The sequence below is a fragment of the Schistosoma mansoni genome, chromosome 1 (genome assembly GCF_000237925.1).
Source record: "Schistosoma mansoni strain Puerto Rico chromosome 1, complete genome".
NCBI lineage: Eukaryota > Metazoa > Platyhelminthes > Trematoda > Strigeidida > Schistosomatidae > Schistosoma > Schistosoma mansoni.
Genome location: NC_031495.1, coordinates 13,477,791 through 13,504,668, shown reverse-complemented (window position 1 = coordinate 13,504,668; position 26,878 = coordinate 13,477,791). Strand labels below are relative to the sequence as shown.

General features: G+C 34.1%; 1 protein-coding gene and 1 non-coding gene across 2 annotated transcripts in view; both read left to right on the top strand.

Moving 5' to 3' along the window:
* Positions 1-2,776: 2,776 nt before the first annotated feature.
* Positions 2,777-26,878, top strand: part of Smp_141350 (putative ras suppressor protein 1, rsu1) — a gene marked incomplete at both ends in the record, with an annotated part of 31,089 nt that continues 6,987 nt past the window's right edge. The window contains 12 exons of the mRNA XM_018793319.1: positions 2,777-2,843; positions 6,097-6,402; positions 6,436-6,533; positions 8,477-8,622; positions 9,940-10,038; positions 11,578-11,781; positions 14,372-14,427; positions 14,687-15,039; positions 15,834-16,249; positions 18,904-19,306; positions 24,143-24,368; positions 25,911-26,131. Coding sequence (XP_018647844.1) covers positions 2,777-2,843; positions 6,097-6,402; positions 6,436-6,533; positions 8,477-8,622; positions 9,940-10,038; positions 11,578-11,781; positions 14,372-14,427; positions 14,687-15,039; positions 15,834-16,249; positions 18,904-19,306; positions 24,143-24,368; positions 25,911-26,131 — 2,595 coding nt within the window. The remainder of the gene's footprint in view (positions 2,844-6,096; positions 6,403-6,435; positions 6,534-8,476; positions 8,623-9,939; positions 10,039-11,577; positions 11,782-14,371; positions 14,428-14,686; positions 15,040-15,833; positions 16,250-18,903; positions 19,307-24,142; positions 24,369-25,910; positions 26,132-26,878) is intronic.
* Positions 23,607-23,678, top strand: Smp_tRNA_00290_Pseudo_CGA.1.1. Its single transcript has one exon. It is a non-coding gene (tRNA).

Genomic DNA, 26,878 nt, shown 5'->3' with positions numbered 1-26,878 from the left:
ACCTCAGCTCATAAGATATCTCTAGCGATCGATGAATCCATGTTTTCTTGAAGAGAAAGGCTTCCTGTAAGGGCAACTCGAAGTGCGGTTATAAAGTACGAGGGAGCAAGCGACCGCTAGTAGCTTGTTGTAATGTTGACAAAAATTTATAAACACATAATGGAAACCAATAGCACGCAAGAATGGAGGGATCATTAAGAAGTAGCATGAAGTGATATGCAAGAAATGATTACAACCGGATAAAGAAAATGGGCATAACAATATTTCTTACCTGTTTAAAAAGCTGTTCATCTTGATTTCTGAATCAGTGTAGTGAACTAGATTAATTAATAATTTTGAAAAATAGGTTCCATTAAGTTTTGGAAGACGAATTCCGGTTGAAATTGTGGATTGGAAAATAATCTAGTCTGCTTGGAAGTAAAAATTATCATTTCAAAGCACAGATGCATATACATGTTTCACCGGCGTTCCGTTTATACTAATCGTATGTATCCATGCTTACAAGGAATTCGTTCGAAGCAAATGTTTCTGAGGATAAAATAAATGGAACCGCCTGATTTTTTACTTAACGAGCACTTTAGTTTTGAGAATCCTTCACAATAAATGATTCTCCACATATTTTGCTAGAAAATGGATCCGATAGCCGGAATTAGTGAAGGATGTCCCAGTCTGTCAATAAACATTAACTCACAGTTTTAAAAAACGTGTAAAGATATATGTTACATTAGTCATTACACCGTTTGTAAACACATCCCGGTGCACAACGCTTTTCTTAATTCTTCTGAATTATCTTCCGATTAGTCTTCAGGTGTGAAGTTTCTTCTATTAACTTAAGCTTACCATACACTTCAGAACTAATAAAAAGCATAAGTTAATCAAAACGTTAGGAAGCGTAAGTCTTGTTGGATATGTACACTCTCACAATTGTCATAAACCTACTGTTAACGGGACAGAAAACGGGGTACGAAGAACAACCTAAGAAAACACATCTAATGAGACTGAATTGAATGAAGGAGTTTAATATATATTCTATAACTTCACCTGTAGCTCTTCTAGAGTTTCTGCCTGTCCCAAACCAACACAAAGAATGAGGGTCGGGTCGAATTCAAGATAACTCTCAACAAAAGGTTCTAAGCCTTACAGGATCTTCAGAAAGAAGAAATTACCAAGGAGGACAAGTGGAAAGTGGTCAAAGAAAAATTAATTTCAACGGGTCAGGAAGTTCTGGGTCCTAAGAATCATCATCATAAGGAATGGATCTCTATGGGAACCCTAGACAAGATTCAAGAAAGGAAGAACAAGAAAATAGCAATTAACAACAGTCGAATAAGAGCAAAGAAAGTCAAGGCAAATACTGAATACACAGAAGCAGGCATGTGAGTGAAACAACTGTATGATACAACAAAAAACCTAGCAGGGAGATATAGTAAATCAGAGAGACAAGTCAAAGACAAAGAACGAAAGATAGTCACTGAGATTCAAGAACAGAGGAAAAGATGGTACAATACTTCGAGGAACTGCTGAAAAGACCAGCCCCATTGAATCCACTGGACATCGATGCAGCCCCTACAGACCTTCCCATGGGTTTCATTCCATCAACGATGGAAAAAATCACGACGGATATTAGACAAATCAAGAATGGGAAAGCAGTAAAACCTAACAGTGTACCAGCCGAAGCACCAAAGTCAGACAAAGAAGTAACTGCAAAGATGCTCCACTTTCTATTTAGGAGGATTTCGGAAGAAGAATAAGTACCGATGGACTGAAAAGATGACTTGATTCTTCTATCTCGTACACACCAACAAATGCAGGTCAAGACAAACGGTGTAGCATCAGCCTCTGCATCAGTAGGCCTCGATATACACAAAGGATATAGCAAGATCCTCAAATGCAACTCAGAAAACATAAACCCAATCACACTTGATGAAGAAACTCTGAGAGAGGTCGAAACTTTCATGTACCTGGTGAGCATAGACGATGAGAAGGGGGATAAGTAAATGAGAGGATTAATAAAGTAAGGGCAGTGTCCCCACAACTAATGTACATATGGAACTTAAAACAACGGCCAACATCAGAGTCAGAATCTTCAATATGGACTTCAAGACAGTTAGTTCTATTTTACGGAGATGAAACTTCGAGAGCTAGTACAACCATCAACAAAAAGGTACAAGTATTTAGAAACAGTACCCAGCGTAAGATGTCCGTTGACCAGATACCATCGGCAACAACCTACTGTGTAGGAGAAAATACCACGTTCCAGCTGAGGAGGATATCAGAGAAAGATACTTCAGGTGGATAGGACGTACATTCGGGAGATCATCAGACTTCATCATGAGGCAAGGGTAAACCGTGAATCTTGAATGGAAACGGAAAAAGTCAAAGGACACACTGCATCGAGAATTGGAAGCAGATGTGAAAAGGATGAATAGCGACTGGAAGAAACTGGTAAGGATTGCCCAGAACAAGGTTGGATAGGGAATGTTGTGAGCAGCCTATGCTCCTCCATGAGGGGCAACAGGCGTAAGTCATTAAGATCACATTATACATACATAAGTGATCAGGTGAATAGTTGATTCATTCAAGACAGAATATGTGCTTTAGTGGAAAACCCTATTTCACTGTTTAGATAGATGGAAAAAACTAGACATAGCACATTACTGATCCTGGAATCTAATTGCAAACACATTAACGAACCTAGAGTGCAATCCTTCTCAGCATTCATACCGAATATGTGAACGAATAGGTAATTTTACTAATTATAAATGACATTTTTATAATGCTTCACATAGATCGCAAACAGATATTCAAGTCGGAGTCTCAAGAAATGCTAGATATAGTACCAGGTAAGTTGAAGCTATACTTTCAAATTTTCACAAGAACTCCAAATTTATGTGTTACTAACTTGTCATTCGAATTGTACATCATTGGTAGGTCTGGAGTGGAGATGTATTATATATCATGTAAACACAGAATGTTACACAGTTCACTTTTCTGCTCGTTCAGGGGTTGGATAAAACATTTTCAAAGAACTGTTTTTAATAAAGTGTTCAACTAAGCTCGTGAAATTGTATTGTTTTCAAGTTTTCAATGTCAAATGTTCGGCTGCGTTACATCACACTTCTGAGGCTAACTCGTTCTATGTTGAGCCAACCAACAACCGTCTAGAAAAGTTCCCCGCGAGAATACAAGCACACAACATGATAAATATTCCAAACAGTTGTAGTTAATAACTTCGTACCTCAGCACGCCCGTAATCATTTCGCTTTCGATGACAACAAGTATTGTCTCCAGTTTAGACGTCTTGGTTTATGGTTCTATCATAAAAAATAAGAGGTAATATTTCACTGTTTGACTTTGCATAACGTGTGTACTGATGAATCGAGAGCGTTTACATACGGTCAACAAATTGGATATTGTTAGGCAAGAAGTAAATTACGTTTTCACGGTTAGTGATGGGATCAAAAATTAGACTGATTGTCTTGTACTTAAAGGGCATCTAAACCAAACCTGCCGTTACATAAATATGAGAAACATATTTTGCATATTTATTCTCCATGTTATAGACGTGTTCGGTAACTTTCACACTCACAATGTAGTATCAGTCAAATCTAGCGCTACACATGTTTGGAAAAAATGTAATGAATACAGCCTCAGTAAAAATATATGCCAATTCTATTTGACCAGATTATTGAAGCCAGTCAGTTGTCGAATAAAACCAGTATTGTCTGGGGTAATGCCAATGCATTTTTGTATTTGTTTTTTTGGGTCTTCCCAATGATGATTGGCACTGCAATTGATCAGTCCCTTATTGGCGTATGAGCACCCTGTGCAGATTGCCTCGCTATTACCTTAGGGCATGAGCATTATAAGCAAAGATAGATGGTGGACAGCAAAAGAGACTGACCAGTCCCCAATGCTAACCATCCATGGGAAGACTCGAAAAACCAATACGAAAGTGGGTTTAGGCTTTACCTGATTGTACAAGCTGGCGACTATCTGAATCCAGTAGCTAAATAGATACCACCGTGGCGTTTGGATCGAACGGTGCTAGGTTTGAATCTCGGAGGAAACATCAACTTTGAGGTGTAGGCACATCCAGGAAAAAGTAAGCATTGTTAATTTCCAATTTCTTCTTACTGGATTCCATTGTATGACATTAATACATGCTACTAGTTGCTAATACTAAGCATCATAGAGATAAATTAACTAAAACTAACAAGAGTCGAAGGGTTTCTAATCGTGGAACCAGATTTAGTCCCGCATACATGCTAAAAGCACAGCTTAACAGTACATTGTGGTTTATTTGTAGATGTATACTTACGAATAAAATTAGGATTTGCATATTTGAATAATAGTTTTTTCTGATTTGTTGTAGGTAGATATTGCCATGTTGAAAAATATTTCACAGCTTACCTAGTTCCATCTTGAATACATCCAAAGGGGGAGTTGTAGCTTGGTTGTTTTCGCCGTTAATAGCTTGACGCAGAAATCAGTTAACCCGTGATTGTTTGGCGCATACAATTCTGAATTTGCTGTCCTGAAATCCAAGAAACCGAAAGTTAATGGACTTATTAATGATCATCTTAAACTGTATCTGTAGGCGTGCAGATCGTCCAAATTAGATTAAGTCAACATTAAGCCTAGGTCGTATGAAGGTAAACTGGTAGTCCTGGTGACTGTTCGACTGGTACACTTATCCACGGCGAAATAACCACCGTCAAAGCCACCTACAGTATTCCATAGCGTGAATTAGAACACAGTTGAGTGCTCCACAAAAGGCTGTTGATACCACAAGTTACTAAAGTTTTCTGATAACGTCGAGTGACTCTAGGTCAACACAAAGCATGACTTCTTAACAAGATTGTCAGCTTCGTTTATCTAAATATAACCTTTGAGGTAGTTTGAACATTTCTTTAGGCTGAAACCACCGTAAAACTGAACGAGTTGCCTGAAAATCTTATTTCAGTATTTTGGCGCACATAAGTAGATTTTCTAGAGAATGGTACAAGTTTCTTCAGTAACCTTCATGACAACCCTACTACTCAACTTCAAAAAACTAGAAGTTCAGTGTCGCTCAGCTCAGGTTACATTCACGACATACTAGTACACCGAATGGTAGTTATTAAAAAAAGCTTGTTGACAAAATCAGTAGTCCTACAGAACTGAGACAAACACAAACAAAATTGACGAGAGTAAAAGTTCAAAGCTGAGACCTCCCAACCTGCAGCAGCTCAGTCTAGTGCTAGGGATCGGCGATAATCATGATGTCAAAATGATACGACATCATGAAAAACTAACTTTCAGGACAGTGGATTTACTCTTTGATATTTAGAGAGCAGCGAACACAATCAATTCACTACATTCCCCTATGGTGGAAAACGACGAGGAATTAATTCCAGCCAACATGAACTTGAAAAGACGACACAAATCTAGTTGAAAAGGGGCAAAATTATATCATTTTGCAAACTTTCATTTCTAAAGAAATGCAAAATCCACGTAGCAAAACGCAGAATGAGACACGGCATTTATATTAGTTAACAGTGCCTCCGGAAATGGCGCATATCCCGCCGTTAGTGTATGGATTTGATCACTTGCCAACATGAATGGTAGAAAAATATGGTCACTCCTCTGTAACATTGGCAACATGATAGGATAGAAACGATCCTTGATTTAAAATTATTGATCGATCGGTTTGTTGGATCATTACATTTAATCGGGCACTGTCAGCTAGTCACAATTTGACTGAGCTGAAAATTTATAAACGTGCAATCAGCGGATTTACTCCAACGATATTTCTATCCAACTGGTCGAGTTGTTCATTAGATTCCACTTTAACTCTCGGATCCTTTTTTGTTTAAAATGGTCAGTCTGTAGGTCATTGTGATAACAAACTTTGGCAACTGGAACGCGCCCAAGCAGAAATGGGGATAATTGTAAGAATTTTTCAGGCTGAATACTCTTGAAACTGCACTCAAGAAAATTTCATGCTCTGAAACCATTGGCAACGGGAGTAATGGTGGATTATCTTCCGCCTAATCCCTTGACAAAAGACAAAGGTTAACAAACAAATAATTAATGTTACATATATAATTCTAGGTGGTATATGGGCTCGAGGGGTCAAAGATGATTTAATAACTTCAGTTTTTGATGAGCAGCACTCATTTTGCGATTTTTCTTCAAGTTTAGATGCACCCAACATAACTCTAACGAGCGAACTACTTGTGAGATCTCTTTTTACAATCTGTTTATTATATCAGTTGAAACGTGGGTTAATTAAAGATCCGCAATGTATTTGCGAAGTTGATGTGTCTTGTTTGGGGTTGGAGGATTTGGAGCCTGACCTACATCTAAAATTCACCTCCCTGAGAAAACTAGTTGCTGCTGATAATGCTCTTTCTTTAGGTACTTGTGGTATTATTATATGACCTTCTGTAGAATGTTGCAAAAATTTCAATGGGTTGGTGGAACTGGATCTTTCGCTGAACCAAATTAATTCACTATCGCGTTATTCACCTGGATTTGACAGTTTACAAGTAAGCTTATGGATGTTTTATAATCTTTGGTGAACTTAACAAATGTCTATCTTTGTCCACAACTTCAGTTGAGTGCACTTTTAGCAGTAACTGAAAGCCATATAGTTATTTGAACTAGAATAATCAGCAAGACTACTCTTTGGACTGGTTATGAGAGCTGTAGATTGATACTTGCTTTTAAAAAATCAAGGTACACCTTAGAATTCTAATTATCATGCTTTTAAAAGTGTGCAGTGTTGACCTAAAATATTCTACGAAGTTTGCTCTCCCCGTGTTTATGACTACTGTTCATTTTCGTGCATGCCGAATTTCAGCAGTTGAAACAGAACTCTTCGAAAATCTTAATTTAAGACTAATCTTTGTGCGGAATACGTTGGACTAAGAATTGGGTTAGAACTAATGTGAAGAACAATTTATAAACGCTCTTTAATGAGTTTCATCAATCTCATAGGGTGAATTTATCCCATACCATTTGTAAATGTCAATGTGTAGGTCAGAAAATTTTATCAAACATTTGTTTTGTTCATATCCAATCAATGTTCTTGTTTTACAAACATTTGTCTCTGTCAGTGTTTTTTGTATAAGTTGTGATTTACTTTGCTATGATTCATTCATTTTGAGTGTACCACGGTAAGCACTGGAATAAGTTTTGTCATCGTCAAAATTGATTTAGATTTGTACTTATTCTTGTTGTGAGCTACCAAACCTTTATTTTGAGGGGAAACTGGGTGTGCAAACTTTTAGCTGCAATGTGGGTCAAAAGAAACCAAATTAAAGATTCATTCTAGGGACTTCGGTATAACTTTTAAAAAGGAAGTATGGTTTTCAATAAAACCCATAATCTACTTGTTTCATTCAATCCAGTTGATAACGATCCAACAGAATACATGTCATGAGTTCAGTAGGTCTTCAAGTTAGTATTTACGCATAAACATGCAACCTGAAAAAATTATCGCTTGATAGTGAAGATGTTAAAGAGAAATGTGTATTTTTCAAAATTAAAATATTTTGCGTACCATGAAAGCGTCCAAAATATTTCTTCTAAGGCCCACCTGTAAAGTTAAATTAATCCCGAATATAAAACGGGGCCTGAAAAAGAAAGTTTAACACTTAGAAACCAATATGACATAGGACTTACACCACCTTGTTGATTCAGGGGGCAATTTAATGTTTCTGTATACATTTTTAATTGTTTAAATTTTTAACCATGTACTATGACTTGTAATTCAAATAAACCAGTTGACCTCATGTTACACAAAAAAACGGAAATCAAGCAACTTAACCTTAAGTAAGTAAGGTTCTAACCCGTACGCATTAGGTATCGGCTGAAATGAAAGACTCATCCTACAAAACGATATTTTTTAGTGAATTCCATCACTGTCAACAGACTTTGAGATTTTAAGACCAAAGATAAGGTTAGATCGACCGATTAGTCAATGGAATTTTTTTAAAGGTGTTTAAGCCATCTTTTAAGCAGAAATGGGACATTGTTGACAAATACAATATAATGAAAAGACAGAAGCAAGACTTCTTTCCTTGAAGATATTCTCTAGGTAATGGTCTAATTTATATGGGACTTAGTAAAATTTTATAGTCGAATGCTAAGAAAGGCAAAACTGAATGCTTGAAAATTATAAAGGGGATAGGATTAAAAGTATATTCCAGTAATTAAGTTATACTTAATTTTTATTTTCTTTTAAATAATAAACATCTTATAACACTAAATTCAGTTTTTCATTTTCAACATTGACTCCTCCAACATCTACCAATTTCTGTTGAATTTGCTTTTTTATGACACCATAAACTGTAGCAAGTTGGTTCACCTAACTAGTGTTGAAGATTACAAGATGGTATGTTCCTACTTTTAGTAGATGAAAAAGACGAAGATTGATATTTTACTATTTATAAATATAAACAATTTCAATAAAAAATTTTTGTTTTAGTATCTGAATTTATCATATAATTTTCTCCAATCTGCGGATATTGAAAAACTCGGTTATTTGCCATCTTTACGAATTTTGTATTTAAGTGGAAATGATCTTCGTAAATTACCACCGGACTTGTCAGAAACAGGTTTAACCTCGGATGAGTAAGTTGTAAATGGTTAATTTAGTATGTGAGGATATTTAATCAGTTTACCGAAGTATAAGTTCTAAAATAAAAGGGACGAAATGGATGAACGTAGTTTGATACACAATAGACTGCTAAACTTTTAAAATAAAGTATGCTACAAAAGGCTACCGAACTTAATGATTTTACAATCAACATGGATATATATATATATAATTAAGTGAATATAATCTGAAAGTTGGAAAATTGCATAAGAGGTAAAAGACTTGATAATTACATTTTGTTTGCAGCTTATGATAAAAACCCATAATTAGGATGTATTTTTGACGACGACTGGCGGTGGAATTAAGTGTATAGTTGTTGTCTTTTTCAGACTCTTTAACTAAATGTACCGGTATACAAATATTGACGCTCCCACTGAGACTTGAACTCAATACCGATTACTATGGTGACTACGCATTTCGGAGAATAGTGAGCCGATATTTGTGATTCAGTGAGAATATTAACTTTCATCCAAGAAGTTCAAAGTATGGAGTAGTTTGCGTCTTATAAGAAGCCATTTAGCTTGTAATTTTAGGTGATATCCAGTTTAAACTGCTTGAAATAAAAAAAGCTTCTGATGAAAACAGATATCGAACCGAGTACAGCTAGAAATTAGCTACTTAATAACCGAAAAGTGTCAATAATCAGTTTTTGTGTTTGAATAATGCTATAAAAACGGAAAATCAAGTTGATTACGGCTTAGTGAAAAACACCTAATCTAGAGACCAGGTTTCTCCAGGGTACCCATAGCTCTTAAATGTAAATCTCTGGGTTCGATTATCATTGTATACGAACGATTATTGGCATTCAGTGACAAGACCACGTTAGTAACGTAGAGTTTCGACAATGTTTGCGCAGGCCTAGTGATGATAATTTAATTAATTTCACTATCTTGAAGCACCGGCTCCTGTGGTTTATACGCGTTTTACAAATATCATCCCACTAGCTTCCATACTGTACATTAATTGTCAACGCTGGGACTAAGTGAGAAAAGTGGAGTTGTCAGTCGGTTGTATGGCACAGTGTTATACAAGGGTCTTCTAGGAAGTAATCTATCTACCCGTTACAAGCTGTGATCGGTTCCCAAGAGATTGTTTGACTCATTATCAAACATGACTAGGAATAAAAGCTAGTAGCAATCCTGCTGGCAAAGTTTTCCTTCACAGTCTTCATTGAAATTTTATTCTTGTTTTTTCTATTATCATCAACCCAGTGATATATATATATATATATATATATATATATATTGATCATTTCTTACTTGACATCGTTTCTTTTCACAAATATTTTTTAGACATATTGTGTTCAAATTTTCAAAGTTAGAAATTCTTCATTTGGATGATAATAAGCTTTCGGATGCACAAGATTTTGCCAGTTTAGGCACTCTCCCAAGGTATGTGTGCTCTTGTGAAATTACTTTTGTTTTTGCCTAATTCATAATACAAAATGATCTATATGGTAATTTTGAAGCTAAGTTATTAAACTATTATCGCAGCATTTAGACAATCACGCTGGTATTCAGTGATTCACATGTCTAAATTGAATCGATTCATGATACTGGGCAAAAATTTCCCAATGCAACTGGTGGATGATTGCCTCACACTCAATTTAGCTGGTTGACTAGCTAATGTCTTATTTAAGAATACTCGTTTGATAAAAAAATAATTCATTGGTTTTCAATTTTAGTTTAGTTAAAGTCAGTCTGTTATGTTAACTGTTGTCAGGTTGAAAAATTTCACATAGGCTTTTTATCTTAATTATGTTGTACAGTTTAAAACATTGTAGAAAGTCTCAAGAATGTCAGAAGTGAATTACAACAAAAATCGTGGAAACGGACTACAGTTAGGTGCCATGTAAAACGGCGTATATGTGCATCGGTTAAAATATCTACTTCACAAAATAGATGGTTATAACTCCTACAAAAAAGATCACAATAATCGAAGGTCTTTAAGGCAGCGATGAACAATAGGGTAAAATAGGCATTTTATTCTGAAACCCCTGGTTAGTGTACGACCTAGTATGAATGTGTATCGTTATAAGTTGCTAAAATTCATGTCAGCAAAATAGCAGGAGAAATTTCCAAGACAAGAAGAGGGGAGATCAGAACAAAGTTAAGTGCATAAAAAAGCAAAGCGTAAGGAGAAAACTCTAAAAGAAGTGAGTGCAGTGGAATAATGATAATTATGAGGTGACAAAAAATTAAGTTTGATTGAAGACAAGTAGTGAATACATTTACAATCTATTTAGCGGTGTATTACTCAACATATCAAACTGTCGATTACAGTTAGCTGGCAAATTTTAGTCTAGACGTTTTTACTTCCTAGAACTACTAAAAGTAACGGTCAGTTTGGTTTTATCTACCGAATACTTGTATCAAGTAAGGGTCCTACATAAGATAAGTTTACAATGTTATGTTTTCTGAGGTAGTCAATAGGAAACCATGGACATAAGTTGTATGCTGTTTGATATTTTTCAGCAAGATATGCTTTTAACTTAGGGGGATCTGATACTATCTCAAGGATTAGTACCCATATCACAGCTTCATAGTCTGAAATGTAGAAATACTCGACCCATCTCGGATAGTTAAGTGGCGAAATCTCAGGCTTTGAAGCTGTATGACACGGGTTCGAATCACACACAAGGCACTAATCATCTCAAAAGTGGAGGTGTGTCTTTCTGACGAGTGCCAACTACCACGAAACCTAGGTTCAAGTCTTTCTAGGAACCACTTCCAACCACCTAACATCAGAGTGTAGAGTTACTTAGACTAATAGCCACTTTTTGACTTCATTAATTGAATTCAGTCAACACTAGTAACCAGATAAACATTACATTAGCTACCACTCGATGATATATCAATGTATTTTTAACTTGTGACGCAATATTTCTGAATCTTTAGGGATTCAAAATATTTTTTCTATCATTTTTACAGGTTGACATATTTAAATTTGGCAAATAACAGATTTACTACTGTACCATTATTAAAGTCAACACCGTTAAAAAAACATCAGATTAATGAAGCTCAGAATAATTCTGCAATCGAAAATATACCGTTTTTAAAATCTACCACTCTAAACGAAACTACTCAACATGATAGCTTATTGATTAGTCATAATGAGCAGTCTGAAGATAATGAGTAAGTCAGTGAGTTTTATCTGATAGTACATAGTATCAACCTAAAAGTTAGTTACTTAGATTGAAAATAGATTAAAAAAAGGATCATTTATGAAATATTTAACATGTATTTCATCGATAACGTGGGATTTTATGTACCATGCCACCATTTATTCTGAAAATCTTTTCTAACTAGTATAGAAATATGTTTGAAGAGGACTAGCAGTGGATGTACCAAGTTAAGGTGTTATTGTATAAATTTATTTACTATTGATTTGAACAGTACGGGATTGTCCAAACTTCTCGGTTGTCATCAACCAGATAACCGTATTCAGTGATTGAAGAAATGGAACGACTCAGAGTAAATTGAAACGATAAATTTGTTTTTATTTGTTGTTTTCTAAATCTTCAGCTCTAATATTACTTCAGATTTTTCACTTCACAGCTTTCCTCATTACTTTTTCAATAAAGTTTACTTACTCACCATATCGTTATTTATATCTTCATTCCTCTCCATCTTGTTAATTTGTTCCAATTAACTCGCATATGATATGGGAACTTTTTTAGATAAACACTTTCAGTAAGCTCCATGTTGTTTATAAGTATATAATTGGCGACATTAATGTTAAGGATTTGAGGAAATTATCGAGTTTCATAGTTCACATTGAGAAGTGACAACGAAGAAAAACTCGATAACGGTTTTATTCTACGATGCGAGCTCTCACCAGTGAGCACCCAACTCAATTGTATGAAGTTTAAGCACTCAGAGATGGTTGATTCGAATCAATTAGTGGTTCAAACTATGAAAATAAAATGTACAATTCAAATTTGCAGTTTATTATTTTCTTAGCTGTTTAGTTTTCGTAGAATAAAACTCACAGTTGGTGTTATTCCTCCAAATATTGCAAATATCCCCACTTGGTGGGTTTCAACTAGCAATAAGGTTCAATTCAGAGCATCTCTGAAATAATCTTCAAACTTCTAACAGTAAAACAAAATTCACTACAGTATAAAGCCTTCTAGACTAATAACGACATTTCAACTTAATCGATAGAATTTTATTAGGAATGGAAGACCAGGCATTCATCAAGTTGGTGACTACTCAGTGATTAACAAGTGTAAATATGTCAGTCATGTATGAATTTTTCACATTTGGACCAACTCAGTGACAACATCCCTTTGATTATGTAATAATGAGTGAGGTGAGTTGGAATACCCCGAAGCAAATCAGTACTTTGAAGACTTTGGAATTCTAGATTATTGGATTGAACTTCCATTCAGTGATATGTCTTGCTAAGTAAGAAATCTGAGGGTCTTGAATTAGGGTTCGTGTGGCGTTGTGAATGTATGTGCTTACTGATGAAGATTAGCGCAATCTAATGAAACTACTATATAGTGTCCCTTGATTCCTACTGATTCCTCTATTAGTATCGGCTAGTAATGAAAGTAAACTTAAATCTAGCTCAACCAGAACAAGAGCTGGCAAAAGAAAGCTGTAGGTATGAATTGCTGATGAGTGCCAACGAGTGTGAACTCTGGGTTGACTAGGGCTTCCTACTGACTACCTAGCGGCCACATTGTAACCTGATGTATAGAGTTCAACCACCATCAAGGGTTAGACAAACGTGAAAATCACTATCACTCAGGGGTTAATCATTTTTAAGTGTCTCAGTCTTATAGGAGGTCAATCGCTGCTTATTTAGACCATGGTCCTGCGTGGGGTGGATTTGAATCTCAGAGGCAGTATCAATTCGCTCAAGATTGCAGGTACGCTTTGTTGACGAGTACTGACTATCACGAAACCAAGGTTCACGGTTCCCTTCCTAATACCTTCAGCCACCTAACAGACAGGTAGGTAAATTCAACACCATGGTCTAAATTCGCAGAACTTTTAAAATTTTAAGCTATTTAGTGAATGTAAATGTTATGTTTGCAATCAGTGTATTTACTACTTTTGTGTATATTATCAATCTACTTTAATCATTTTCAAGTAGTATATTCTTGTAATACAAAATGTTTATGAAGCAAAATGCTTTCTACCTTTGTCATTTTCATTATTGTTTGACTAATTGTAATTTTTGAGGAGTTTAGTGATAAATGGAAGATGCATGAAGACTTCATATCATCATAAATGGAATTCTGATAATTCATCTGATTCCAACAAAAAACAATTAGCAAACAATTTATGTAAGATAGTGAATAAACGGTCTTTGGAAAAACCAAATAATTTGTCTTCTCTCACAGGAAAGGAGTCTCAGGAACAACAACAAAATATAACAAGTACTGATATTTTAATACTATTTAAACTTGTTTTATAATATGTCTGTTTAATTGTATTCCATTGTTTGAACTCCTAATATGGTCCTTTATATGGAAGTAAATATGCTCTGAGTTAAGAAGTGTGATAAAATTCTGTAGTATGTTCAGTTGAGGTTCGGACAAGTAGACTTCTTTGTGTCAACTTAGATATTATTACCAGCAAATATAAGAATATACTTGTTTTTATCATCTCTAAACTACAAATATTCTTTATTATCTTAATATACTTCATTATTTGCCTTTCAGTCACAAATGACTTTTGTCTACACTACATAAATACATATCTATATTAGACATGAAGAGGGAAAATCAGCCAGTTCGACTGATCAACAAATACACTTCCTTCAAAGTCAGTTCTTTCAAACTTGATGAGTATATATTCTTATAGTCACGTTACTTGACTGATCGAGTTAATAATGGCGGCAATGACTATGATGTATACGTAGCTTAACGACAAAATGCTAACTACAATTTAACATCAAATAACACAGTTTAATTTTGGTGTTTTCCCCCATTCGCTTTAGACTTTTCTTATAACTTGTTAGTAATAAACAATTATTCTTTAAATTATAAATATACATTAATTTTGTATCCATTCTTCTTTTCAGATTATTCCCTATCACTAGATGAACATAGAAATCCAAATGCTCCACGTGTACGCATAGTAGACGAATTTCTTGGTTTATATAATTTAAAGAAATTATTTCCTTTAATTTATGATAAACAAACAAAATATAATCATCAACGTGGTTGTAAGTCTATTCAATCAGATCCTGACATTCATGTCCACAAATCAAATTCACGTTTACTATTAACAGCTAAAGAAAAATCTACCCTTGATCAGACTTTTACAACAGATGAATTGGTCTTATTGGACAATGAACAAAAATCTGATATTCAATCGAAAACTGTACCACCACCATTTCAATTTCTTCAGTCTATTGATTTGTCTCATAATAAGGTAAGTTACGATACTGCTCTAATTAAACTTCAATCGGACAGGATATATCGGAAGAAAATAACCCTGGGTTATTAATCCGGTGAACTATAATTTTCGATCATTCACTTACTGCTGGTGAAATTCCAGTTGGTAAACTATTTTAACTTCTCTGGTTAGACCATAGAATTGTGTAATGAAATTGTGACGGAAAAACTGAATAGTTTATATCACTGACTGACCATAGCTACACTCCTGATATGGGTCTCCTCGGGAGTGCGCATATGCAATCTTAGCAGGGGTTGGCCCCAGGACCTGCCGATCTCACGAAGAGCACTTAACTTTCAGACCATTTAGTTGACATTTAATGATTGAAGTTTCTAACCCCAATCAATGTGCAACATCGCCTATCCATCCCCTAATATCATTTGGGAATAACTCTTTTCATTGGACACCAATCCAATGGTCTCAATGTTAGGTGCACTTCGCCATACCTAAAGGTCATGGGTTTAACCCTTAGTAAGATCGTGTATGTACACTCCTGAGGAGGAAACAGCTACCTATCCAGTGCTTCTTAGTTTTTAGTCATTGTCTAACTAAGGTCAGTTGGTGATGTAAATGATAGAAACAAAGTAGTTTGTTGTCGATTGCATATTTAAAAATTAAGAGTGAACTGGTGACAACAATGACTGGTCTATTGATGAAACATTCTTCACTTTGAAGCTACAGCTCAAAAATTAATTTATTTAAATCAATAAAGTATATTATAATAATAAAAAATCTTAATTATTCCATAATCCTCAAAAATTATTTTATAGATATCCTGTGAAGAACACCTATTGCCTATTGCTGTATGGCCGAAATTGAGAGAATGTATAATCTATGCCAATCCTGTCATAAGTAAATCATCTAGAATTCCCCAATTACTTGAACGTTTATTAATAAAACAATTACATATTAATCTATATCGAAATCCAATTGATAATCCGAATTTATTTAAAATCAAGAATACCAATTTATTGGAAAGAAATGAACTGAATAGCTGTGTACAACATTTATCACTTAAACAAAATCAAGATTTTGGGAATAATGAAATCACTGCGGTTAATAGTGGTACTAGTACAAAGAACAGTTTATCTCATAAAAATATTTCAAAATATAAAAAGGTATTGAATAAAGATAAAGAGGGTATATCATATAATTCCAGTATGAAACCATTTGTTATTCGATATAAGTAAGTGTAATACTATCTTGTCAATCGTAAAAAAGTAATGACAATTCCTAAATGTTCTTTTCATACCAATTTTTAACTTTTTAAGTATCTTAATAATAATCAGAAAATAATTGGTAGGAGGTTATGTAGGTTCTTGACTTGTATTGGAATCCTAAACTGATCTAAAAAAAAAACCATTGAAGATTGCGTTGGGTGTGAGGAAGGTACTCATCGAGGGCAATAGAAAATGATCACACGACATCATACATTGATTACATTTACATTTATACACCAATGGATCTTTACTCAGCGTTCTAAAGGTTAAGTGTTGACTAGTAATACCAAAGGTCCTGAGTCCGGTTCTCGGTTCTGAGTCGTGGATGCCCACTCCTGAGGAGTCACATACTAGGACGAAATGATTTCCCATCGCTTTCAGATGTTTAAGAGGTGTCTAACTTAGATTGGTTCGATGAAACTGAAAACTGTTGTCACAACCTATCTTAAATTTTCTCAGTTACACGTAATTATACTGATGAGCCAATCAGTATCGAGACTAACTTGAAGACTTTTATGTGGAACTTAAAACGTAATACAACGTAACATAGATGGGTTATACACAACGTTCTTAGTATAGCGCGAGGCACGCCGGGTTGAAAATACATCCATAGAAAAATTTAGGCCTTGAAATGAAATTCTTGGTGAAAAATCAAATTTCAATATTCACTCCTTCCTTACTAAATGAACAAGAAAATACACAAAAATTTAGGATTCAAAACACTTATTTAACACTGCAACAGTTGCGAATAACTTAAGACCCCAGCATTCAATTTATAAAATGTCTCATTAAGTGGTGATTGAACCTCCTAGGATTAGTGCAGAATAAACTCATTCATCATGTAGTAAAAATGACAGTTTGAAAGCGAAATCATAAGAACTATTTGGTCTTATCAACAGAAATTCATTTCAGAATAAATTAACGAAAACACGTTCTATTTTTTAATTTGTCAAGGTGAAGATGGAACCGAAAACAGCATTACTAACACGCTTAACAAATAACTTTCTTTTGTAGCATAAATACTTAAAAATGATCGACTTATTAATATACATAATTCTTAGAAGGTTGTCTCATCATGTAGTTTTACTGACTTTTAATCGGATTTATGCACAAGTATTGTGAATACTATGGGAGTCAGTGGTCTTGAGTGCTGTTAGAGGTATGAGGGCAGTTATCACTTCCCGGTTGCCCACACCGTGGAAGGGTTCTTCTAGATGTACCTGAAAAGGAAATTCGATTAGAAGTGGTCTTAGTGGACTGAGAGCGTGACCGCAGTGCCCAAGGGACAACTGATTGAGGTCGGTCACACACAACCTTTTTGTGAGTAGTTTTTGTGTTAGCTCCGTTCTTCAAAGGACCTTACCGCCGCAGACGGATATCCGTGGGATAAGGCGAGTTGTGCATTTTTAGGGTCGACCTTTTCTAACCCCACCTCTCCTTGTGGGAAGGCAGCATCGCTGTTATGCTGATTGTCTGAAGGAAACACCTTACCACCGTCACACCTCTGTACAGTCAGCAGTACGACTTCGCCTTCGGACTTTGGGCTTGCTGCTTTTAGTCTTACCGCTCTTCAACCGACCTGTCTGGCATGATAGGACCTTGAGGAACGATTGTTCCAGCCAGTATGGCTCGATTGGTTCATCACCATAGGCAAGCCCGACCACCACGTCAAGGTAGCAGCAACAGTCGGGGAAGAAGACTATGGGAAATGGCTTATTAAACTACTTCTAACGTTATAGAGGGTTTAAACATATGATGATCTTGATAATGAATAGGTTTCTGTAACAACCTTAAAAAAATAATTTTTAATTAAACTTTCATTTATATATAAGATCCATAACTCTTCTAGAGACAAATTATTCACCGTAATAGCCCTATTGTCTAATAAACGGATTAAATTTTCAAGATCGTTATAACGTCTCTCAACGACACGTGTATATTTTTACCGATACTCTAATAGGAACCAGGCTCCAAAAACTGTTTACTTAATAAGTTTATCTTGGATAATCGATATTCCTTTCTTCATTGTAAAAAGTATCGATTTTATTTTTGGAAGATATAGTCACAATCATCTGTTATATTTTAAACGGAGAGGAGGTATGTTTTGATGTAAGTTCCACCCTCATTCACATTGAATAATATTATGGTCATAGAGTTTTCAGGAAAACTATTCCTCGTAAGACTTAAAACATATCTTCAATTAGATACTCAAGCTAGGTATGAAAACTATAAGACTTTAATTAATTAACCAGGATCAATCAGAAATAGGCAACGTACATGGCATATATGTGTATCAGCTCAAGCTTCGAAATAGGAGGATGGAATCATAGAGGAGTGAAAGTAATAACAGTATCAGTGATAATAGAAAACAGTAAGCACAGAAAAAATATTTTTTTAAGGAAAAAGAATGAGTAAAAAATATCAAATCTTAAAACTCTAGATCTAAGGGAAGACAAAGAGTAAATGTATCTTCACTATTGGAACGAATTCTCAGTTATTTCACTCAATGTTCCCAACCATTAGTTATGATAATCTTGTTGATCTCAACTAGATATATTCAATTATGTCAAATATGGAAAATTTCTCAATATTTATAGATGTGTTATTTTCTTGCCTTTAGGTTAGACAAACCAAGTTTAGATTTAGGTCCAAAGATGATTAAGTGCAATGTGAACCAAATATTAGATGAAATGAAAAAATTAAATCAAACAAACATAGTTAATTCGTCACCATTATCACCACCACCAACTACAACGGTAACATCTATAGCATCAGTTACATTGTCAAACTTATCTAATTCACCAACCTTAAATGATTCGTTTAAAGATAATTCCTCAATGTACAATGAATCGCGTAAAATTTCACATTCTCTACAGCTACCTACTATTGAGAGGTACAAAACTTTTATTAAAAATGATTCACAAAAATTAGATCAAAACTTATCAGAATTTTTGTCAAATCTTCAATGTGATGAACAGATTGAAGAAGAAAATGAGGATATGAATAACTTTTTTACAACTCAAGTATGCTTTTGATGATTTTTGCATTAAAGTAATAATAATAAGTACTGAATCACTGAATTTGCTTAGTTAGTAGTTTCGATCATGCGATTATTATCCAAAGGTTGTTGGAATACATTTTATAAGACAGGGCCTCAAGCTGACTGATTGAGTACACGAATATGTATTAGGGAACGATGGAAAAGATGGATTTGTGGTTGGCGGTGTAGACAAAGATGAGAGTTTCGTTCCATCAAAAACCTGTCAGCTAGATCTAACTGAATCCCAGTTTCAATGTCTATACATAGACTCGAAACCAATACCTTCCGCTTCATAAACCCAAAGTGTTGTCCACTGAATTACTGAATCCAGACAGCCGCAAAATCGGGCAACGGATATGATATTTATGTAATTACAAAAAATGGTTTGTATTATCTCATTGTTGATAGCCTTGATTAAATTTTGATTACTGTTTGTTGGCATGCGTGAATCCTTTGCAAATTACCTCAATATATCTATTTTTCACAAGTTTTTATAGAATAGGTGTTATTTTTAGAACTTGGGTTTTTGCTATACCGCGTACAACTTGAGCACTCGAACGCTAGGACCCTCCAAGACGCAAGTTAGGAGACAGAAGACGAGTAGGAATGAATCTTATTCCAAACATTGTCAAATATGGTACAAAAACACTCAGGTATTTATAGTTTTTAGTGAAAACGAAATCATCATTACAGTCGTCCAATCCGCATGCAGTGGCTTTTAGTATTAGTTCGATCGGGGAGCTACACGTCGAGACTCTTTAATGTTCTTCTAAACGGTGATTGGATGGAATGCCTTCGCCTCTTCCAGAACTTCTTAAAGCTTCCTCGGGTTCACCGGGAGCCATCTCCATAATAAGTGAAATTCGAAACCAAGTGAATAACGTGTTGGGCTTTAGAAGCGAAAGGTACTGGATTCGAGTCTCAGTGCATACTCCAATCCTAGTGTCCAGGTATATCCAGATGACGACTCCGAAATAAAACGAAACGTGTGTCCTCGATTCTACTGTAGTCACATGCCAAATATACTAAAATTCACAACATAACTACATATCGAGGCACTCTACCCAGGATGCGAATATTTCAACAGAAGTTGGTCAGTTGCAGTCCTGAATATCAGTAACGCGAAATTACAGACCCTTACTAATTTCAGCTTTAGTATTAAAATATGTCAATTTGGGATTGAATGCAGCAAAAACAACCATATAGCAGTGGTGCATAGATTCGCTAACCACTGGTCTAAGTTTCCGACTGAGCTCAGTGGACTCATTATTTTAAATTTCTAGGATGACAAAATGAGGTACCCATGAACTTTATCTGACATTTCTCATGATCTATTCTTATTGTAAATGTAATTTATTCAGTAGTTAATTTCAAACACTGAGCATTTAATTGTTCTTGGATATACTTTTATAAATACGATTATTTTGTTGCACCAGTTAGTCGCTCACTCAGTTATAGGTAGTTTAAGGCCTGGATCAAATGAGCTTCAACCAAGGTCTCAACGTATCAACGTCACCAAATTGATATAATGTTAACACGAAGTTCCAAAATTTTTCACTCCATATAGTCAGGTTAGTTACTGTTGCAAATCTATCCTAAGGTTATACTTTCCATTTAATGGTAGAGTGGCACTCTTGGAGTTCATAGGATTTTTACATTTTACTGGTGTCTTTAGTGAATAGAAGCAAAATTTATGCTAAGGCGACGATGTAATTCATCAACTTTTGAAGAATGCCAAAGTCTAACTAGTAACGATAATCGTGAGTGCTTAATTATTAAATCAATTTTTCGCATAACTTTTTCCCTTTTCTGATTGGTCATCACTACTATTAGTTCATTAATATCTTGTCTGCTTCTAGATCACGCGTTCATTACCATATATATCGAATTTTACTATTTCAATTTGTTCTTATTGAATATCATGATTTTCCTACTATTTATCTTCCTTTTGTGTTAGTGACTACTTGTTGAAGTGTTGTGGGCTAGCTATCGTTCTACCAAGTTCACAATAGACGGTCCTTATTAGAATAGCATATTTACTGCTTGACTCGCAACTATTGTAGGCCAACCAAGTTGCAAAATATCTAATTAGTTTTAAAAAGATTTAACACACTAACAAATCTATTATTTTAAAATATTTAGTAACACAATTGCTCATTTTTAATTTGAATGCCTAATTTCTTTTGATTTACCAACGAAACTGTAATAAAACATAAGTGTACATGTGCTTCATTTGACAGTTTGTTAATGATTAATTTATATAAAGAAAGTTAACTAATTAAATATTTTTGTATATACTTGAAATCATGAGTCAATTGAAGATAGACCACCGTGGAAAACCTGGAAGCACTGGACGGCCGTTTCATCTTATTGTGGGACTCCTCAGCAGTGCGCATCCACGATCCCACCTCACGGGATTCAAACCCAGGACCTACCAGTCTCACACCGGAGCACTTGACAGATAGACCACTGAGCCGACATCCATTATATATTTAACAATAAAAATCTGAAATAATTAAGCAACCAACTTATTTTTCAAAGATTTGATATCCTTAAATAATAAGCTCTCATATTTGATCTTCTAGTTCATATACTCCTATCAAATTAATGTTGGATAGTTGATAGTAGCGTTTACTTTCAACACATTTATGAAACATATTCGAATCTGTGTAAAGATTTAAACAGTTACAAATTCAGTCTCATATTATTTAAAAGACTATTATGATTAATTCTATTGTGGTGTGGGTTACTTATATTCACATAAGTAGTATAGTACGATGGTCGGGCATTAAATGTATTTCAGTAGAAGATCGATAAGGAAAGAACGAGAACGAAACGCAATCGGTATGAAAATGCATGTACAATAATTATCAAAGACTGAGGACTGCTATTTGCAGAAGGAACGGTCAAGATTGAGATAATTGATTGGTATTTTGCAAATAAACTATTTACTGTATGGTTGTCAGATTTCAGTAAGATAGTCTGTATTTCTGTGCTCAAGGACATTCGATTGTCCCTACCCGTGTTCTTGTTCACAACACCATATACCTTTTTTGGATTTGAAGATCTCTTTCCGTTAATGATTTACAATATCTCACTGATTTTTATTTTTAACTATCAGTGATATCATTTTACTTATAATAATTTTAATTAATTAAACAAAAACAATTAAATTATCTTACTTCATTCTTATTACAACTTTAAATCAACTTATTAATTGTATAGTCACTGCCTTATTTACATATATCCAGACCAAGTTAGATGATTTCGTATTGTTATGATTTACATCATGTTAGAACTGTACATTATAATCTTGTGATTAAGTACATCATGTTTATTCACTGATCACATTTCATCGTAGAACTAACGTATTAAATTTTAACTTAAAGAATTTTGAAATATGAAGTGATTTATATAAATCATATAACAAATCATGGATCAATTTTCATCAATGAAGTTGGACTTTACAAAACCTCATGCATAAAGATAGTATATTTGAATAATATTCGGTAAAGTTATGTTACAATAATATCCTTTAGCGACCTATCAAACGATTAGGTAACAATACTTAGTTATAAAACAAATAATAATAATAATAATGATAAGCAATTAAACTACAATGGACTAGTGGTTTTAATATGATAAATGATCCCTTTCATGTTAAATTATTCATTATGATAAAGGAAAAAACGCTTAAGTCTATATATTATACGTTGGGCTAGCGTTGTGAGTTACGATTACGTCATAGGGTTTTCATCACCGATTAACATCAGTTATAATGCATAAAGGATTGAGTTATTCAATAGGAATTAATTTAGATTTATTTGTTGGGATAACGAATTAGGATTTTAATCATTAACTGACATCAGCTACAATTTAGTGATACTTTGAAACCCTTTTGTTTATTTAGTGTTGATATTCAGAGTCATAAATTGGAATGGAAGAATAATATCTAGATACACAAAAACCCTTGAGTATTGATTGAATCACATCAAGTACTTTAACATATTGCTTGGTTACGTGGTAAATATTTTTTATCAATTACAAGCATTTTAAGAATCAAATATTACTAATTTTCAATTAGTTAGTATTATTATACAAGCTAGACCACCAAGGAAAACCTAGAAGCACTAGACGGTCGTTTCGTCCTATTTTGGGACTCCTCAGCAGTGCGCATCCACGATCTCGCCTCGCGAGATTCGAGATAGGAACTCACTGAAGGCAAACAGTTATTTGGGTTATGAGAATCAGCCATACAATTTTAATTCACACCGTTGGATGCCGGCTCAGTGGTCTAGTGGTTAAGTGCTCCGGCGCGAGACTGGTAGGTCCTGGGTTCGAATCTCGGGAGTGCGAGATCGTGGATGCGCACTGCTGAGGAGTCCCACAATAGGACGAAACGACCATCCAGTGCTTCCAGGTTTTCCATGGTGGTGTAGCTTCAATTGACTCACGCTTTCAACTATGAAAATACTAAATCTCCACAAAACCCCTTCTGATAACAAGCTATCATTCACTGTACTTTCAATTTCGTACATAAATCCACTAGTCGCTACCTTAATTCTTCTTGATTCACTGAAGGCCATCAGTATAGGATACTTTTACTTTACACTTCAATTATATCTCACTAGAAACTTGTCCCATAGGCTACTTATTATTCGTGTGAGAGGTAGATTTCATACATTTTTAACTATGAAAGTAAACTTCAGAGTCTGTATACTTCCATTTCCGACTCTCCAAAATAATATCATTCATTTTAAACTAGAAAATATTGAACCGTTGTAAATTATCTAATATTAATTTTGTTTTCTAAATTCAGTTATCATCAATAAACACAACAGATCCAACAAAACATCATACTTCAAAGTTGAATCATTCAAATCATTCTGATTATATTCCCTTTCATCAACAAAATAGTACTGAAAATGATAATAATCAATCCAATGAACAATATGAGGATAAAACACCAACTAAATGTTCAACAAATTCAGGATCATTATTATCTAATTTAGAATGGATTATTGATGAAAAAAATCTTCCAAATAGTAAGATTATTGTTATTATTATTCCTGTAAATTTTTTTACAATACTATCAAATATGATTCAGTTAATCAATTAGTCATAGGCAATGTACAAACCGGTACATACGTGTATCAGTTCAAATTACCATATTATATCAGCACATTGAAATGAAATTATCAACACAACTGTGAGGACAATAGAAGTAGTAATAGTATCAGTGATAATGGAACCATAGAAAATATGATTCGAAAATACAGGATAAATTCGTGGAACGAAAAGTACAAGATAAACGACTCAGTCCAATAGTCACTCACTTCGTGAACTGATGCCACATTTTAGTTTGTCCTCTCATAGCTTTCTTTTGTAATACTACCCCTACACCAATGAACATCAATTGTCAAAGTACACGATAGTTGCGTATTTCTAATAATAATAACATATGGATATCCTTTATTTTTTAAAGGTCACATTAAATAACCATATAATGAGTGATTGGATTTAAAAAGTTGGATAGAAGATGAATTATCAAAGACCTTGGAACCTTTTTATTCCAACGATAAGGTTTCACGGCGAAAATATAATTTATAGATGAACCAATCAGATTCAGATTAACGGTTCTTGGATTTAGCGTGAAATTTATTCATTCGGCTAAATATAGTCTCGTCATTATACCTGATATCAGTTTGCGATGAAAACTCCAAATCTAATTCCTAACCCTAACCATCAACTATAAGTCATAATCCTAATTCCTCACACTGGTTTATAGCTCTCATTAAACACTAGTAAGTATGTGGACATTTTCAAGGTCACTTTAGCGTCTCTCAAAGGTCGTCCATGAATTATAGTCTCATCGGTTTTACAAATGCATAAGAAAACAGAAAGACTTGTTCAAGACTTAACGAAGAAATAAAGCAAATAATTTAGTCAATCATAATCAATATAGATTCGAGGACAATTGTATATCAGTCCAAATTATCATGTCGCATAATCACGACTAAATGAAATTAATGTGATGAACAGGAAATAACAACAATAATATTGAAGCAAATGACAATGAGGTAACCTAAACATTGGCGAATACAGATAACGGAATAGTTTGCCAAAATGGGGTAGGTAATTTTAGAAAACCATAGAGGAGAAAACAGTAGAAACAAACCAAGTTTATGATATTACAGTCACACATCATGAGTATGACCTATGATGCAATAAATAGAATAATGGTGAAGATTCTTAACTCAAGTAGATGCATTCGGTTGTATTATTTTCTCCAAGCTGGTTGATTTGACGGACAAAATTTCACTGTTATTCAGGACAACATTATTAGCAATTACTTGGCATCAGAAATAAACTGTTTAGTTAAATCAACCTGTTTTGACGAATCTATCAGTATACAATTTTTGTGTGTGAAGATTTTGTCGATTTTATTTGTCACAGTATTCCTGTTCAATATTTTGTTCTGTTGATGTAGGTTTTTAGTAGTTTGAACAGTAATAAATTGGTATTTTATAGTAACCCTAATGTTTTCTACTGTTAGAATAGAACTTTTTTACCTTTACCTTCATAAGGTATGCAAGCATGTTTAAGAGAGTTACGATATCTTTTACAACATAAACCTACAATTCATCCATATATTCATCAAAATATCATCCTTTCCCCATTAACACTGCCTGGAGATAATCATCAGCCTATAGAGTATCCAATAGCATCGACATCCTCGTCATCCAAGTTGATAGAAGATGTAGTCAATTCTAAAGTTCAAGTTTCTTCAGAAAAATCATGTAATCAAGTATCACCTAAGAATAAAATATCTTCAAGAAATACTTCATTATCATCAATGAAATTGATTCCTGTTTGCAATGATTTAGAAATTCTTCCATCAAAACTTAATTTAAATCAATTTATGGGTTTCACTGAAATACCATTAACAAAAGTAAGTATAAATTTAATTATTTTTGTATTAACATGTTCACTTGGTGAGATAATTACAATTTCAATATTAATATTGACCTTTCTACCTCATATGTTCATTTGTAATTTCATTTAATTTGACCTTATCACTTGATATAGTGAAGAACAATTAAAGCATAGACCCCAATTCACTAATACATTGAAAACATACCATATCATTGAAAGGTTCACAATATTCTTCTTTATAAAGAATCGTATGACTTTAATTTATCTATCTAGGTAGATTGTATTAAAAGCATGAATTTCTAAGCATCAAAATAAGTAGATAACTTGTTTAAGCTAGTCAAATTTCAATAGTTAAACTTATTTACTATATAAGTTATCATTAAAATAAGTTACTTAATCTATGCTATACATTGGTCAAATATAAGCAATATAGAATCTGTCCTATATTCATATGCATAAGTTTGATTTGCTACACTATATAAGTACATTAAAATTTAAATAATCAACACAACTATGAGAATAGTAAAAATAGTGACAGTATTATTGATAGTAGAAAGGATTAAACACAAATATTGTGATTTTATAGTTAAAATCATGAGTCAATTGAAGCTAGACCACA